Source organism: Malurus melanocephalus, unplaced genomic scaffold (assembly GCF_030028575.1).
Source record: "Malurus melanocephalus ecotype Western Australia unplaced genomic scaffold, MMel_1.1 scaffold_113, whole genome shotgun sequence".
NCBI classification, from domain to species: Eukaryota; Metazoa; Chordata; class Aves; order Passeriformes; family Maluridae; genus Malurus; species Malurus melanocephalus.
In genome coordinates this window covers 1,933,233-1,950,971 of record NW_026623345.1, presented here as the reverse complement: position 1 = coordinate 1,950,971, position 17,739 = coordinate 1,933,233, and the positions used below count along the sequence as shown (strand labels likewise).

The 17,739-nt window shown below is 46.0% G+C and overlaps 1 protein-coding gene across 3 annotated transcripts in view; it reads right to left on the bottom strand.

The window, feature by feature from the left end:
- Window positions 1-648: 648 nt before the first annotated feature.
- FAM219A (family with sequence similarity 219 member A) overlaps window positions 649-17,739 on the bottom strand; it is a 91,825-nt gene continuing 74,734 nt past the window's right edge. For 2 of the 3 annotated variants that reach the window (XM_057369631.1, XM_057369634.1), the window contains exons 3-6: window positions 15,234-15,336; window positions 11,254-11,334; window positions 10,868-10,922; window positions 649-9,710 (exon numbers count right to left, since the gene is read on the bottom strand). In XM_057369631.1, coding sequence (XP_057225614.1) covers window positions 9,552-9,710; window positions 10,868-10,922; window positions 11,254-11,334; window positions 15,234-15,336 — 398 coding nt within the window. In that variant the 3' untranslated portion in view covers window positions 649-9,551. The remainder of the gene's footprint in view (window positions 9,711-10,867; window positions 10,923-11,253; window positions 11,335-15,233; window positions 15,337-17,739) is intronic. The other variant, XM_057369633.1, reaches the window with a different exon arrangement.

The following is a 17,739-nucleotide window of genomic DNA, read 5'->3' as shown; positions in this document are numbered from 1 at the left end:
GTTGAGCCACGTTTAGGCTCTCTGTCAGCCCCATCCTCTCCAGGGAGTCAGTGGGAGCTTGGAGCACCCAGTGCATATGTCTGGGGAGCCCCACTCTGCAGAGGGTCGGAGTCCAATCCTCTCACTTGTGGGGGGACTAATCCTTCACCAATTTGCCATTGTGAGCCACTGGCCTCCCTGGCTGTCCTCTGTCCCTGGTGGTCCACAAGTTTTCCAGCTGCTGGCACTGGACTTCAAAATCGGAGCTTGGCTCTTGTGCCAACAGCTTTGAGGGACACAAGAGCTGCAAGGCTGGASAAAAGGTTATTTTACCCATCAGTGGGTACAGATGCAGAAGTCCTTTCTGCTTTTTGCRCACCAGATGCAGGGGCTGGGTCCAGCCTTGTGTGCTTTCCTGCTGCCTTGGGGACACATGTTTCCCCGATGTTGGTGGCCAGTCCTGGAATATTCACCTCTGCCATACRCACAGCAGCCACTGTTTCTGGGACCAAACAGGCTGGTATTTGCCATGGCATGAAGGTTGCACCCCTGGTTTCAGCACCTGTGACTGCTGGGGGCTCAGATAAGCTGGTGCAGTCCACACACCCTCACCCTGGTTTGCTCCAATGAAAAAAAAAACCACTGTCAGGCTGTTTTTCATATGTATGCTTTTTAATATCATTAATTCCGTTACACTACACACAACCAGTAACAATGATAAATACTGCAATGGAAATGTTAAAAAAAAATATTATACACGTTTTTAATGTTTTCGAAAAAAAACCCCACATTTTAAAATAAATTAATGCATAAAACTGATGGTAGAAAAGAGAAAACCCAAAACAAACCATAACACAACTGATCTGTTTAAGGCAATACTCTACACAGACGGGAACAAAAGTACAACAGTGTGCTACATGATCTGAATGGGAAAAAAAGAAACAAAAGAAAACCCATACAAGATGCAGACTGATGCTTTGGGAGTGAAAAAACTCCCAAAACCAGATAAAAAAAAAAACAATGGCCAAGTTAAGTGCAGCATTAATACACTCTGCATGTCAAATGATTAGCAGGTTCCTAACAAGGACTAAGGTCAAGCTACAACAAATTTATCTTCCTAATTAAAAGGTTATTCAGGTCAAACCCTACATATAACTCTATTTGCGTTTGGCTGTTTCAGCTATATTTCACTATATGCAAGGACAGCCAGAAATTCATCTCCTGCTCTTGAGATTAACACAAAGGTTGGGAGGTCTTCCGTCCTGAAATGTATTTCCATTAAATAAATCCAAAAAGGATCTTGCTTCTGGTGACCCTGAAATGCCTCCCACTACCCCTTCCCCTGGGGCACCAGGCACCAAATGGGGAATGGAGACCTGGAAGGCATTTGCTTAGGCTGATTTTTTTCCATGCTGAGGACAYAAAATGGAAGTGGGAGTTGCAGATTTGATCCGGACTTGGAGGAGTGCTGTTTCTCTGTCTGCTAGAAGTGTCCATCTGGAGCCTGCTGAAAATACTTTGCCAGCATGGAAGAAACCCATCCTGTACCCAGGCTCTGGATACAGCCATGAAATTTGCTATTAAGGTTGGTGCAAGGCTCCACACCTGCCTGGACAGCCAATGAACCCCAATTATTAATGCAGCCCAGAACTTGGCCACTGGAAGATGGACAATAAYTGTAATGCCAAAATATCCCCCTCTCCCTCAAAAAAGAAAAGAAAAGGGACAGTAGCCACTTTCTGCCAACTTCCTCGGGTGGATCCCCATTAACTGCCACCCATTCAAGATCGGCAGTGCCAGATCTCACCAGCATCGACCCAGTACATTCCCAGTAAGGTGCATGTCTGCAAGGTGCTGCTGGGGGCAAAGAAACTTCTTGGGACATGGTCAGAGCCTCCTGTACTGCCCTGCTAGAGTGCATGGGAAGGAAGCCATGGTACACAAGGAAAGAAATCCAACTGCAATTACTAGACTTGTGAAGGCCAACAACTGTTTGTGTTGCCTTGGGTTCGGGTGGGAAAAGGAGGATGCAGAACTGGGCTGAGGATCACTTTGGTGCAACTGCCTCTGATGCTCATCACTAGTGCATGGGGCAGGGGGAGGACAGACAATGGCTGCTTTGAGAAAAGGGGAGTGGAAGGAGGACGTGTGTGCAATATAACAAGGCTTGCAATTCTAGGACTAACCACTGGACACGGATACCAAAGATTACCTGTGACAACTAGCTATCCTTCTACTGCTGCTACTCCTTCCCCCACTTCTGATCTGATTCTTCTTCAGTTTGGGAAGCCATGGCTGTTTGGCATGATGGCCAGTGCCAACCCTCCCACCCCASTCCTCGCCCAGCTCATGGGGTGACTCTGCCACAGGTTGGACAATGAGGTCTGGAAATCACATCAGGCACAGACTGGCTCTGAGTGACAGCCAGCATGTGCTTTTTCAGACCCTTTTCAGAAACCCACTTAATGGCAGYTCATCTCCCTTATTAAACTGAAGGTTCAAGAACTTCTGTGGAAGGAGTAAGAATGGTTTAAAAAGTGCAAAAAGGGGAGGGGAAAAAACCAACTTTCTGAACTGTCTCCCCTGCAAAGACTTCATCCTCCACCAGAGTCTTTTTCCTGGCAGAACTACAGCCCCACCAGTGTCTCACAGCTCTCTGCCCCAGCGCAGCAAAAGCAGAGCCAACAGGCTGCCCACCAGGGCCTCTGCTGCAGGATTCCAGCCCACACCAGGAGCACRTGGGCTGGCAGGTCTGGGACTGGTGCTTGGGCCCCAGCCCTCACACAGCTCTGAGGCTGGGAGGGTAAAGGCATCCGGCTTGCTGGGCTGGAACTCCCCAGGTTTTCCACAAACCTGGTGAATCCTCAGCCCCACAGCCTTCATGTGGGTGAAGAGAAATGCCAGCCTCCTGACTCTCACCCTATTGACTGACCTACAGCTGGCCTGACTTTTGCTTGGGGTTTGTCTTAGTTTGAACACTGCAGCTTTTCCGTGCAAAGAAACTGAACAAACAAATCTGTGAACTGGGAATGGATATGAAGGTCTGTCATGAAGAGTGCTTGCCCAAGTTTTTCAGCCCTTTCCATCTGTCTGTATTACATCTCTCAACAAGCTGTGTCTCCCAAATCACAGAGGCTTGAGGAAGGTGGGTAACAAAWGGAGTTGCAGAAGCAAGAAGGCAGCCTGGGTAAAGAGCAGTGCTTCCCAGAGAGCTCACCYGGGACAGCTGCAAGGGCAGCTAGGGGAGAAATACTGCTCTGGGAGGGTAAATATCTCAGCAGCTATGGGACTTAGCATGTCGYTGATTGGCCTTTTCTTTTCCTGGTGCCTACTGTGCTGTTTTCCAGTGGCATGTCAGAAACAGCCACATTTCAGTGAGGTTTATTTTGTACCTTCCACTCCTTGACCCAATCTCACCACCTGTATCACCATTTGCTACCATGGAAACGGCTCCACAGGCCAGGCACCATCCGTGAGCACCTTCCAGGAGCAAATCCATGTTCTGTTGGAGCAGCTTTTTAGAGAAAGCAAAAGGCTCAAAGCCACTAGTGGCAAATGGTCTGTGAAGCAATGGGAAAAGCTGCTCTCCACAGGCAGCAGGGGAAGCTGCACTGTCCTGCCACAGCCTGTTGACAGGGTTTGCAGCATGCTTGCGTGGGACATGGGGCTCTACTCCAGGCAGCATTCAGCTGTGTCATCTGAGGACTGCCAGCAATGTCAAGTGGGGCAAAGGAAGGGATGTAGCTGTAATTTTCGGGAAGCAATGCGGCAGCTCAGCTACATAGTACAGGAAGTTGAAATAAGGCCCACAATCCCTGTGAGAAACCTCCACTGATGTTCTATAGATAATCGCAGGCCACAACATCTCCCTCTATGCTAAATTCCCGGCCCTTTTGCTTCAGGGCTTTTGTGGCTCTGTAACAAAGGTGGGTTTGTCTGATGAGATGTGGTTTGGAGCAATCCCTCTCAYAGCTGAGACTTGAAAGGAAGTGACAAGTATGCCTAGAGGTGAAAAGCAGCTTAAAATGAAGACCTTCCCATGCCTCCCCAGCTAGCCCTGTGGCACTGCCCCACTATGCAGATGTTGCTCTTGAACATGCAGCCTAAGCTTGCTGAGCCAAGTAGCAGCCAGGTGCCAAAGCCTATGGCATTCCAGGTAAGAGTGGCAATACCCTAGCTGGGTTTGAAGTGAGGATGGAAAAGGAAAGGAGGAGCCTAGGCAGAACCAGCTGTTTTAAAGGCTAAGATAATTACATGTTTGCTAAAAGCAAGAGCATGAAACTGCTATGGCACTATCCCAAAAATGATCCTTTCAATCCTCTGTTCTCCCTCATCGCTACTCAACACCCCATGCTGAACTTCTAAATTCCTTGATTTTGCTATCAGTGGATGGTGCTATTGGGCCACCAAATCCTTGTAACATGTTCCCTGTGGGAGCAGGCAAACCCAGAAGCCAATTGTGCAAGAGTCAGCTGACAAGAAAATGAAAAACATATCCTTGACAAACATCTTTCTCCAAAGATGTTTAACCTCTCTAATATCCTCCACCCTGCTGCCTTCTGGCACATGTGAGAAACATCAGAAGATGGTAAACAGAGGGAAAGCAGAGCAGTACTTTGCAAATAGGAATTAAATTTCTGTGACATGGTATTTACATCCTGCTTGCAGAGCTGAATTATCAATGGTGTCTCCCACACACTGGGCAATATCTATGCAGGATGATGGTAGCACTTAAGGAAGGTAAATTTCTCCCATGTGCTGCAGAAGGGAATGGACATCAAGAAGGGATGTGATTTGCCTGAGGTTAGAGCAAATACCAAGAGCAGCAAGGACCCCAGATCTCATTTCTGTACTCTGAGTCCAGCAGTTGTATTTGGCTGTGGTGCCAGCTCAGGGACGTGGTGTTTCTGGTGCCTACATTTGAAAGCAAGCTTTGCTCCCTGCTGGCATCAGCACTGCACTGAGTCGGATCAACTCGGACAACTCGGATCTGCCCTAGGCCAAGAAAGCACTTGGCAATCTTTCTAGTTATTGCTTGTTTGCCTTTTCCTGTTGTTCCATCTGTTTCCCAGCTGGGTCCTTCCTTTCTTCAAAAGCATCTTCATGTTTCTTTTGAGTCACACACAGGGTGCCTCCTGCACTCTCCTGCACAGCCTGCAGGCCAGCCCAGGGTTAGACTGTGCACAAAAGGATTCTGCTCAGGACTGCAGACCTGTGCATCAGCCAGCAAACGGCTGAACTCAGCGGGTGTCTGCTTTTGGGACAAAAGCTGGTGAGACAAACCAGAGTGAGCCCAGTCTGTCCTGTCCATGGGGGAGCTGTCCTGAAATCCCTTTCCAAGTCCATGTAGCAGCAATGGTCATCTGGTTTTTCAGTTGCAAAGCATCTGCAGGCAGGCCAGCCAGAAGAGCACAGCAGACCCACTGGACAAGCACACGACTYAGGGACAGACATGCAGCAATGTCAGACATCACCCAGGCTATATAAAAGGCTGACTTCAAGATGTGTATGATGAGATATCAAATGACCCTTCAGGATGGGCATCAACTTCCTTTCAGCCAGAATTTATTTACCAACACTAGAAAAGCAGACATTATGCTATCTATAGACCTTCCTTAAGACTAGGAGGATGTTCCTCCTCACAGACATGTGGAAATGTGAAGTTTGCAGATCAGAGAGATGGAACAGAGTGCTGAGACCTGGAGTCCAAATCTAGCTCACATTAAAGGATACTATCTGATATTTTACTAACATCTAATAAAAGAATAGGATTTGCTTAAACTCAGGTAACTTGGTGACTGACATTACATAAAATCCTAAGAAAAATCCAGTCTGGCTTTAGGAGGCATCAAATGCAAATTCCTTTGTGGAGGCACCAGCATCAATATCCATACATCCTATTTGCATGGTAATTTAGATAGACTGTGATGCCATTTCACACTCCATGGTATTCCTCCCTTGGGTTTTCTGTACAACTTTAGATTGAAAATGTGGCCGGAGAGGACCATCTTGTTTGGTGCAAAGACTGGAGGAAGGAACAATTTTCTTTCTTGCATGCCACCTGCCTTTAGGAGAGTGCCCAGCAGCTCTGTATACTTGGYAGAAATGCTGTGACAAAGTTAGAGTCTGTGCTCTTTCCTTCTGCCTTCWGGCCATGGTGGCAGAGACTGGTCTAAGGAAAGCAGTGCCAGAGGAGCCATTCATCTCCACAGCTTTCCAGGAAATCACCACAGCATAACCTCCAACATGGGTCGCTTGAGCAGAGATGCTGGATCAGATGATCCCGCTGTGACCCCTTCCAGCCTTACCCATTCTGTGACTCTGAGGGCATAAGGAAAACCTACTGGCTTAAGCAAAGGTCTGAACATGAGACCAGACAGGGAGAACCAGCCTCATCTGTGGTTGATACATACCAACAGGCAGTCCTCTGTATTCCATAATGAGCCAAMAAACATGCTGCATGGTCTAACCTGCTGAAGGGGCTGCAGTTCAGAAGGGTTAGTGTTCAGTTTTCTATGACAGCCACATGTGAATTGCCTTAACCCACTCAGCCTTTCTGATAACAACCCTACACAGGTAACTACTTTTCCCCACCCTTTCTACTTTATTCCCCTAGTAAAAGATATGAACACAAGCATAGAGAGGAGAAGCCAAAAAATTTCCATTTTATGGTCCTGTACTGTCACGCCAAAACCAATTATTTGTGCAACCGACTCCTGTGCACAGGCAAAAACATTTGGGTTGTGCTTCAGTTTGTATTTGGAGGAAGCACTGGGTGTAACATTTGAGTTCATCTCCCTCCCTTCCTAAAGGGCTGTGCTAGAAGCAGATGCACATCACAAAATGCAAAGGGCTGAAGGCAGTTGCAGGGTTGGGGAATGCCTCAGGGCACATGGCAGGCAAAAACCAGCGACAGGGGCAACAAAAGGATTTGGTCATGTTGCCATGGGACAGTGGGTGTCATAGAATCACTCTAAGATTGGAAAAGACCTTTAAGATCATAGAGTCCAACTGTTAACYYRGCACTGCCAAGTCCACTGAATGGAAGTGTGTCCTTCCGAGGACAAGARCCTCTCCCTGGGACACAGCAGTACCAACAAGCCTCATTCTACCCTAGACTGAACAGGACAGTGCTCAGTTATGGCTGGACTCAGTGACCTTAAGGGTGTTTTCCAACCTAGATGATGGCATGATTTTGTGATAGAAGCATGATGGAGACCTGTGAGATGTGCAGTCCTCAGTAGCTGGCCCAGGTGAAGAGATAGCTCGTTGCTCTAGCAGGCAACTCCGAAATGCTCCGAGCTCCTGAGCAAGGGCTGTGGGAAAGGCTGAGCTTCTGCAGCCTGGCTGGAAGGCACAGAGACTGACCCAGGAGGATGAATGCGATGAAGACATTCCATGGTACCACTGCTGAACTGCAAGTCCCTCTCCAGAAGTGTGAAGATTTAAAGAGCCTTGGTCACATCCTACTGGATTTGGTTTGACCATGGTGTTTCTATCAGTTTTTGACTATATCCCCTATTTAAAAAAAGACTCCTTAAGGAATGTTTTTCCCTTTCATCTTTCTCTCTACTCTCTACTTCCCCCGACTTCAGCCAACTTGATAACCTCAACCTGAGCTGTATTTTGGAAATATTCCCCCTTAGCACTACCAGGTGATGAGAAAAGGAGAAGAATTCACTTGAGGAACACTTTCCCTACACGAGTTGGCAAGCTAACCACCACTTCTGCATGAAGACACAGGGATGCTCAGTRAACAGCACCATTCAAGTCCTCTTTCTATGGCCTGGAACCAGAGTGGCAGCATKTTGTTTTAGGCAGAGGGGAAAAGCACAGCTTTAAAATTGTCCATACCATCCAGTGAATAGTGAAGCCTGGGAACCTTGTGTGCCCGCTTCTTCACTCACACAGTGGCTGGTATTGAGCTTTGCACTGCACAGAGTGTATCCCCAGGATGTTAAATAAATCCCCTGCTAATTATGAATAGAACTTCTTAAAGACTCAGTTCATGCAGATTTCAGATGAGGGATCTGCCTGTTGTGGTGGAGCTCAGGCTCTGCTTTGTAACTCAGGAATGGGTCTGATGGGAAGCTCAGGACTGCCCTAATTTTTTTCCAYTCCCAGGCTACAAAGCAGTTGATGACCCAAGGCAGGTGGTCCTTCCTCCTGAAAGGCCAGGAAACACAAGAATTGTGCCTGTGGCAAAAGATTTCAACACGGAGAAAAATGCAAGCCCATCCCTTGTACATACTGAAGCCAGCAGTGCAAGACTGGCCAGTGAGAGGACATGTTTCCTAATTTCACAAGTGATTTTGCATTCAAAACAATCTGCTGGTGAACTGGCASCTCAGCCCAGCAACCTAATGTAACAGATTTCCTAACTTTTTCCAGCACCGAATAAACACAACTGCCCCTGACATGGGACAGTAGTAACACAGACCATGCCTGGCTCAGAGGTGGGCAGGTAGGGGGTGAGCAGTAGTTTCCTCTCATGAGTATCTTTCAGCTGAAGTTATTCATTACTCTGTTGCTGCTGAAAACTCCTCTCAAGTCTGACCCCACCACACTGATGACTTCAGCATTAATGAATCTCTCCGACAAGCACCCAGAGACACAGTGTCAAGAGAATATCAAGAGTCAAGCACAGTTAAAATGTGCTTTCTTCAACTAGTTTTTTCAGCACTGCCGTTTGGGCTGTACATCTCTAGTCCTGACTCATGCAGGATTAATTTCTTCTCAGTTAAACAAAGTTTCAGATTTTTGGAAAGAGATGGGYTGCACAGGGATTAAATACAGGCTGAAGTCAGAATACATGACTGAATCAAACTCACGAGTATGGTTGGTATTCCTGGGCAAAGAGCAAACCCCTGAAGTACACGAATGGATTGCAGATCGAATCTGATGTGTTTGGTGCTAATTTAATGTGGCGCTAAGGGTAGATTGCATTGGCTATGTGACACAACAGCTCTAGCTAGTACTGACTCACAGTGAAATGTCACCTATTTGTCCCTTTTGCAAGTGAAKGAATTGTGTCATGCTAGTCCTGGCTAGCCTTGCCATAAGAAAGGATGCCCTGGTCCGTCCCCATTCCTGTGCCCCAGTTATAGTATAATTTTGGTTATGCAAATGAAACAGGTTTAGTGAATGAATTAAGAACTGACTTCCTCTCATTGGTAAAACACTTTGATACCTCCAACTTGCCCTAATCTTTCAGATGGATTGGTTTCAGTGGGCAGGATTACCTGAAGTCCCAYCTGACCTCTCCCATTCTGGAAAAAGACACTTTACAAAATATCCCCAGTGCCTAAACAAACCAAGGAGGTATCTCTGGACCCCTCTGCATTCGCTCTCCAGACCAATAAGTTCTGCCAGGCACTGCCTGGCACTTTGAACAACTTCTCTTTCGTTTTACCATAGTTTAAAATAACTTATCAACCAATCATAAAATGAATTTTTTGGTTTCTCCTGGCTCCATGAACACAAAGAGGTGCACGTCCTACCATAGGAGGAAGCAATGGCTGTTAAGTTTTACAGTTATAGTGGAAAGCACTGATCACAGCCTGCCGGCCTCACTACTGGATGTGACAGGCGGTGGAGGAGGTGGCTTGGCAACACATGCAGGTAGGATTGACCGATTTCGGGGGGATTAGGTCGAGGTCCTCGTCATCTGGGATCTCATCTAACCGGTACCCATCCTTTAGCAGCTGGATGTTCAAGTCTTGGTTGATCTGCTACAGACAAAGAGACAAACAGTCAAACACTCGGGACTTTTTACTTCTGGAAGTCAGAATGGGAGGGAGGTCCCCCTATTCTGGACTGTATTTCCCCATAATTAACAGTGGCCCCACCAGTGAAACAGTCCCAGTTTTCGACCTCAGGTGAGGGGAGGGTACTAGCTTATTTCAGAATAGGAATATCTGGAGTAAGATACACTGTTTTGGTTCTAGAATAATTTTCCCAGAGGAAAAGCCCTCACTTAAAGTACTGTAATAATAATATTTACTGGCAGATGGGCAGCCCCCCCGCCCCAGTCTGGGGCACACTATAGCAGTTCAAAGATGATAAATTTTGTCTCTGTGATCTCAGATTCAACTGCTGTCTAACCAGATCTGTGTAAACAACACTTCATCAGGGCACAGAAACAGCTCAGATCATCTGACATGGTCACTGCTCTTGGCTGTCTCCCAGGGTTTCAGAGGTATTTCATCTAAGGAAGACATACAAGGGGAAATATTGAAGTTCTGAGCAGTGTGTGGGCAGAATGGCTGCTCAGCACCCTGGATGCAAAATTCTGCAGAAGCAGTAACAAGGGGCTGAGCAACAAATTAATGAGAGTGTTGAGGAATAAAATCAGAAACAATGCAGATTTACAGGCCTGAGCTTCCTGCCTTTTCACTCTGAAAGGGCAAGAGTTCATAACTGCAAGTCCTCCCTGGAATTTCTGCTTCCTCCAAGTAAACACTCCCTGGGTGACCCTGACCACTCCACTAACTGGAAATCACAGCACACCCTCAGATCCGTTATTTGTGTCCTTGGCACGCATACAGTTGCTGAGCTGCCATGACAGACAAGGTGATGCTTGTACACYACATGGGTCACTGCAGGACTAGGCAAAACGAGGGAAAGTTTGAGTGAAACCAAAGGCACCTATGAAAAGTACTGATGGGCAGATCTCTGTGCATAGCAGTGGGGGTATGGAGGCAACTGGATCTCAGGGAAGAAAGCACTATTACAGTTTCTGCCATGGCCCCTTCCAGACTCACAGAGTCTACACCACCACTAAAATTGTTGTGTAACCATTTCAGCCTGTGCAAGGCCACTCTAAGCCATTTCTGGCTGCTCTGTTATTTGCATTCATGGCAAGGATGGCAGAGAGAGTATAACTCACCTCAGCTGATGAGTATCCCGAGGAGGAATATCTGGACATATCAAAGTCATCATCACTGCAGGGAAGTACAAGAAATAGCAAAGAAGAAATTGGTTAGATGAGACCTGTATTCCCCACTTAGCCCTATGCTTCTTGTGCCACGAAACTGCTCTTGAGGCACAGAGAAGTTACATCAAGGGAGCCTGTAGAGCAGCTTTAATGTGTGACCCTCAGATCTTCCCATCACAGTGCTCTTTACTCACAGCTCTTCTCACTTGTTCTCACACAGAGACCCATTATGGCACAGGTCACAAGGAACAGTGGARAAAAGAGTGTGAGTGCTGCCCTCTGGCATGAAAACTCACTTAGGCTGTCATGTAATATCACATTTTTAACCTTTTGCATACCTGTCTGTATCCAGGGCCACCAGGGGCTTTTCATCCGGACTCTGGTCTAGCGACGAATAGCCCTTATTGGGAACGACGAGCCTGAAATAATTAAAATGTTGTCCATTAACCACACAGTAAAGCTCAGCACCACACACTCTGTGGGTAAAGCTATACGATAGATGGCTTTCACCATTTCACTTCACTTACAGGTGAAGATGTTTAAATGGGTGCAATTCAGAGGGAGCAAGGTGTGTCTCTGGGTAGCCTACATAGTTTCACAGGGATAACACCAAGCATGCTGTGGGAACACGCTTCCTCCAAGGAAAAAAAAATTGGGACACTGCACTGCATTCTGGTGAACCTGTTTGGCTAGCAATGCTCGTTGTGTCAGATTGCTCATTTTTGTGTTGCCTTGTCTTCCTGACAATGGGTACATGAMACCAGCAGTAAGTACACAGGAGAAGAGGGGTAGGGGAAAGCAGAGGCTCAGTGATCCCATTATTCTGCAACTGGAAATCAGGGATAGGATGTGGTCTCTCTTTCTGAGTCCCTACCAGGTCTCTGGCAACACAACATTTCTGGGGTCTCAGTCCTAAATTTAGTAATATTAGAAATCTGACCTGGTGTGCCCAGCATAAGAGACCAGTCAGACCAGCACTTTTTAAATGCCATTTTTTTGTGACGGATTTCAGTTAATCAGAAATGTTACAAAGGCTGAGGATGACTCTGCACCTTTAATTGCCTGGGAGAGTTTGTGAAATGGATTGCAGGCTTCAGAACTTCTAAGATAAAGAAAATGTGTTAATACAATGGTGTCTTGTTCACAACAGTGGTCTTTCATCCAAAAAAACTGCAAAAATACTTTGGTTCATATTTAAAATAAGATTAACTAAACCAAGCTAATGGAATAAGATTCTTTGCTCAGCAGGAGAGCGACAAAAAGTCTTCTCTTTCAATGGGTCAATTCAGGTTTTCTCCCAAGTGGTCTTTAACAACACACCATGATGCACAATGATACTTCACTAAGAGTCTGAGAAATATAAATCTAAAGATGATAAGCCACCTCATCTATTCTCCAACTACTCTCTAACTACTTGAAATCCTCATCCATGCTCCAGGTACTCTCTAACTACTTGAAATGCTTTTCTGCTTCTGCTCAGAAAATTGTAGCTAGCCATTAACCATTTTAGAAATAAGGAGTTATTCTAAAAATAAGAAATTTTTAGAAATAAGTGCTGACAGTGGGCAGGCTCAGGGAAAGTAAGATATATCAAACACTATATATATATATATATATATATATATATATACACACAAAGCAGATGTATAGGTTCACAATTAGTTATACTTTCTTACTCTGTTCATTGAAACATAAATTAAATAAATTAATAAAAAATGCAGAATTTCTGAACTGCTGCATCAGGGGACTGCAAAATTCAACAGCCTTTCTCACAGAAGTGGGACAGTCCTTCTGCTCCTGAGGTATGTAGGTAGGAAGTCAAGAAGCAAAGATGTCTGGAACTGAAGCTGAGATTGGCAGCAGCAACTTGCCCATACTGATACCAGAAGTACTGACTCCCACTTTCACTCTCCCATTTTTCAGTCCCTGTTCCATATACACTCACTGATGGTTGTTATTAAATAATCAGTGAACAAAGCACTCTCAGGGGATCTAGGAGGGGAACACTGTGGTGCTATTTACTTGATGAAAAAAACACACTGCATCTTCTTCTTGAGAAATGTTTTCTTAATAACAGAGAACTTCAATTTCACTGCAACAGACAAAAACTGTTATAGTGTCTCTACCCCAATTTAAGTCTTTTCCTCACACCCTGACTGTCCTTATTTTCACTTACCACTGTCCTTGGAATAAAGTCGGGTAGCAGTGGCAGCTGCTTTCATCCACAGCTGCCCCACTATGAGCTTCTTGACTTTGTGGTTTTGCTCACTTGAAGCAACACAAGCTGGAACACAAGTTCCAAGTTTATCATACCCTGAGCAGACTGTAGCACCCAGCTGTGTCCAAATGGTGTGGATGGTGTTATGGGCTCTGTCTGCACTCACAGAGGAAAAGTGCAGCATCATTCCAACCTCATTCACACTTAATTTGCTTTTAGGGAGACTGAGAGTGTTACGGATCCAGTTACTGTCACCTCTAAGGCTGGCTGTGCCCCTGTCCCAGAGGAGGACTGAATGCTGAAGACAACCTTGTACTATAGACTGGATGTCAGAAATYCAGAGGGATAATAGAGAATAACAGAGGCCTTGGGGAACAAGGAGGAGGTGGAATAGAGAACAGGAGAGGCAAAGCACGAAGGAAAAAATACTTGATGAGAAGAGTAGAACTGTCAAAAAGGGGAAAACGGCTTTAGCTTATTTCCCTGCAGACACCTGAAGAAACCAACAGTTCATAATCAACTCATAACCTGAAGTTTCAAAATGTATCCTCCTGGGAAAAACCTACTATTATTTTTATTAACTGTTGCATTAACTGCAACAGTTACCCTGTGAAAAGCTTGAACAATCTTGCGGCATTTCTGCCTTCCTGGTGCTRCCCCGTCTGTGACGAGACAGTCTGAACCATTCTGAGGTGCTCAGATGGCCTGTAAGTGAAATAAAACCGAGCTGGCTGTTTCAAATCTTTTGTCAATAGGTGTCACTGCTCTGCTCTTTCCATCGTCATTGGAAACAACGGCCTCTCCATGGAAAATTCACTCATGTTACAGGTAGGCACCTCTATTTATCTCATCTTCTCTCCCTTATCTTCCTGCACTAATTCCAGTGTTTCTAAACCTCTCAAGCTGCATATCTGCTACCATTCCTYTCAGGATGTTAGCTTGTAGCCTATTGCCAAAAGAAACCACATTTTTCTAGCCTGTACTTGGAAGATAAGGAGTAACAGTGGGCATGGAAAAACCAGGTGAGGGAAGTTCCTGAATTTCTTGCTATCAGGAAGGGTCTGGCTCTTTTATATGGCCTCAATGACTGAACACGGAGAGGAAGCAATGCAGCATATTCCACCCAAATTTCAGGAGCTTACAACAAAAAGTTGACAAGATCCTGGAGGATTTATCACTAATATTTTGAGGCTGAGAATTAGTGTGAACAAGAAATCCCATCTCTCAGATGCATTGCATATAGAGAAGCTCTGACATGCAGCTCCTATTCTACTTAATATATGGTAATTCAGGCAACTTTTCCATTAATCAGTAAACATCGAGCMTTCCACAGATTGTTCTGTCATTTCAAGTGAGCTCGTCCACTAAAACCTGCCACCTTTTTAGCAGAATGCAARGCCTGCAGTCCTGTAGGCTCAGGGGATTTCCTCCCTTCTGAATACAGGTAAGTAATACATTGGTTCTGAAGTTTGCATGGAGAAAAATAAAAATAAAACAAAATATTCAGCTCAGAATGTCTTTGTTTACAGCAGGTTGTAGTACTGTCTGATGCTGTCATACATAGCTCTTCCAAAGCATCTCCAGCTCAGTGTGACCATGCTTTTTCCAAGGGTGGAGAAGGTGTACAGTGAGGCACATAGAGATGAATTGCTTACAAACCTTCATTAAATCCAAYGGTATGGGGAAGGGGTCACCATCAAAAAGGAGCAGTGGAACGTAATGTGACAAAAGCAACCAAGGCAGAACTAAGCTCTAAACCAGKTTGGTGGAGCATCACTGCTCAGGATTAGGTGTTACATGAGACCACCCAGAACCTGCAGAATGGCCCTATCAAACCCTGATTTCAACCAGGCTGGGCTGCCTTTGCCTTCTACAGGCTGCACTGCCACTCAGTGGGCAGTGCCTGGGCTCAGCTGTGCCTGCATCTTGCCAGGGGCTGGGACACAACACAGCACAGAGCATTGGCTCCAGGAAGGACCATCACTGCTTTTGCAGTGTGTCTGGCAGCACAAATGGCAATGAATGCTGTCCTTGACCACCCCAGAGACATCATGGATTGCAGCTCAGAGCACAGCTACCYGTACTTGTCCAGTCCTTTACCTTGTTCGTGCCATCACGTTGTTCTTCTTGGGCTGCTGATTAACCGGGCTTCCCATGTTGCCATTCTTCAGGGAGCCCTTCCGAGCCAGCTCCCTCTGCTTCTCTGCAGAGGAATGGGAAAAGAGGAATTAGAGCAACAGCCTTCACTCACAGCAGCTTCTTGACAGCAACACACTAAAATCTTTGTCTCCAAGACTGCTGAGGTCCTGGCGCTTTTGGATGAAACCCAGCTGAAGCTGACAAAGGGCAGAGACCTTGTCCCTGTCTGCAGTGCTGCTGCATGGGCCCCAATAGTGTGTTTTCTAATATGACCCTGCCTCCAACAGGGACAGAAACCCAGAGATATATATAAATTGATACTAAATTTCCTGATTCAAAGTCCTTCCTTGCTTCTCATGGAAGATCAGTTGTGTTGAATTACCAGCTAGTCACAAAAGTTGAGCTAACTGCCCCAATCTCATCCCGCAATGCCAGCCAAGGCTTGTATGGAAAGGCTAAGCATGGGGCTGGCAAGGCAGGAATGAGACCAGTTAAAGCATTCTTCAGAGTGTGAGAAAATGCTTTTGTGAGGAAATTACTTTTGTGGCATGCCTGAATAACAGGTGAACCAGACTGCTTGCTGAGGAACTTGAACAGTGAATTTGTTTTGCTTCTGCTTTCCCTACAGCGTGTGAATTGTGATGGTTCTTTTCTTTTTTACCTTTTAGAGATTTTATTTCCCCTTGGAGAGAAAAGCAGCTTTTCCCCCTTGTTGTGCAAAAACAGCGTGCTTCCATGGTGTGCAAGTTCAAGGTGGGCTAACACCTTCCCTTCCTCACAAGTCAGAGCAGGGGGACACATGTCCAAAGCTGCCTTTCTTGAGGGAGAAATAAGCAGGAGAGATGCCTAGAGATTGTACTGATGAGGAACATGGAGCAAAAAGTACATGCACCTACAAACCATGCCCAGCCTGCTCCTCACAACAGCAGAGGTGAATAAATGCTTGTGGAGCTTGGCAGGAAGAGGATTGGATTAATAACTCACTCTGGCAAGAGCAACTAAGAGATTGATTCAAGATCAAAATCAAAACCTTAAATCAGAGCAGTTTCTTGGTATAAAACTTGCAAATGCATTGGTAACCTGTCTCCAAAATAAAAGCTTGGTGCTTTGCAGGCCATGTGAATTTTGTTGTTCTGAGAGACATAAATCTCTCTCTAAGGAGGCAAATATTTACTACATTAAATACAACCCCATTTCCACTCATTTCTGTTGGAAGCTGTGGTGCTGACCACAAATACAAAGCCATGAGAAAAGCTGCCAGTGCTTTAGGATGCTGATGAAATGGTTACAGGTGACTGAACGCGCTGTGAGTGCAAGTGTGGTGGCTTGCAGGCAACCATCAGCAGCACCAGCAGGGCTGAAACAGCCAGGGGAACCTTAACCAAATCCAGGCTCCTTCTGGCTTTTCACTGATTCTSCAGAGAGAAGCTTCCTTCAAGAAGCAGGGTAGAGCAGAGAAGATTGGGAGGGCATGAAGAAGCCTCTCTGTGCCTTTGACATTACACAACATGTTCRGTTAGGCTTCTGAAGATCCTGTCTGATCATTAGCAGGATTTCTATATTAAGTGACGTATTTGGTATGCACAGTTTTTGGTTCAGGTGGGTTCTGTAAGCAGGTTCTAGAAGTTTCCCTGTGCCTAACAGAGCCAATGCCAGCTGACTCTAAGACAGACCCGCTGCTGGCCAAGGCTGGGCCCATTAGCAACAGTGGTAGAGATTCTGAGATAACAAAGAAAAGGGGGGAAAATCCTGCACAACTGCAGCCAGACAGAGGAGAGAGGGTCAGAAATAGCCCTGCAGACACCTAGGTCAGTGCAGAAAGAGGAGGAGGAGCTGCTCCAGATGCCAAAACAGACTCCTCTGCAGCCCATGGAGGTTCACAGGGGAGCAGAGAGCCATTCGCAGTCAATGGAGGATCCCACAACAGAGCAGGTGAGTGCCCGAAAGAGGCTGTGACCTGGTTGTCATGTTTTCAGTCCTCTGTGCAGTTGAGTGATGAAGAGTCTTTGGTGGGCTGCTGCTGTCCAGTCAGGGTCATCCCACCACAGACAATCTACCTGTCTCCATGCTTGAGTGAAGCAAAGCAGTCTTTTGTTTCAGTGMAGAACCTGAAGACAGCTGTGCTGTCAGTCTGACTCACAGGGGAATTTGGCTGCACTGGTTCCACTTCAGCTAATCCTGGATGTTCTGTCAGAAGGAGAACACGTGGAGCAACATGTGAGTGCATGTGTGTGTGTGTGTGTGTGTGTGTGAGAGAGGAGGGGGCTCAGGATCCTTTTGACATCACTACACTGCTCTGAGCAGCCTTTTGTCTGGATCTGCCAACCACATCATGTCTTGCCCCTCTGTTCTTGTTCACCTTGTCACTTCATTTTTGAGACACTTTGTCCCATATGGCATTAAAATCATTTGAGCATAGATGCATCTGCTCAAAGAATAAACCACTGCTTCTGGACTAGCCCCACAC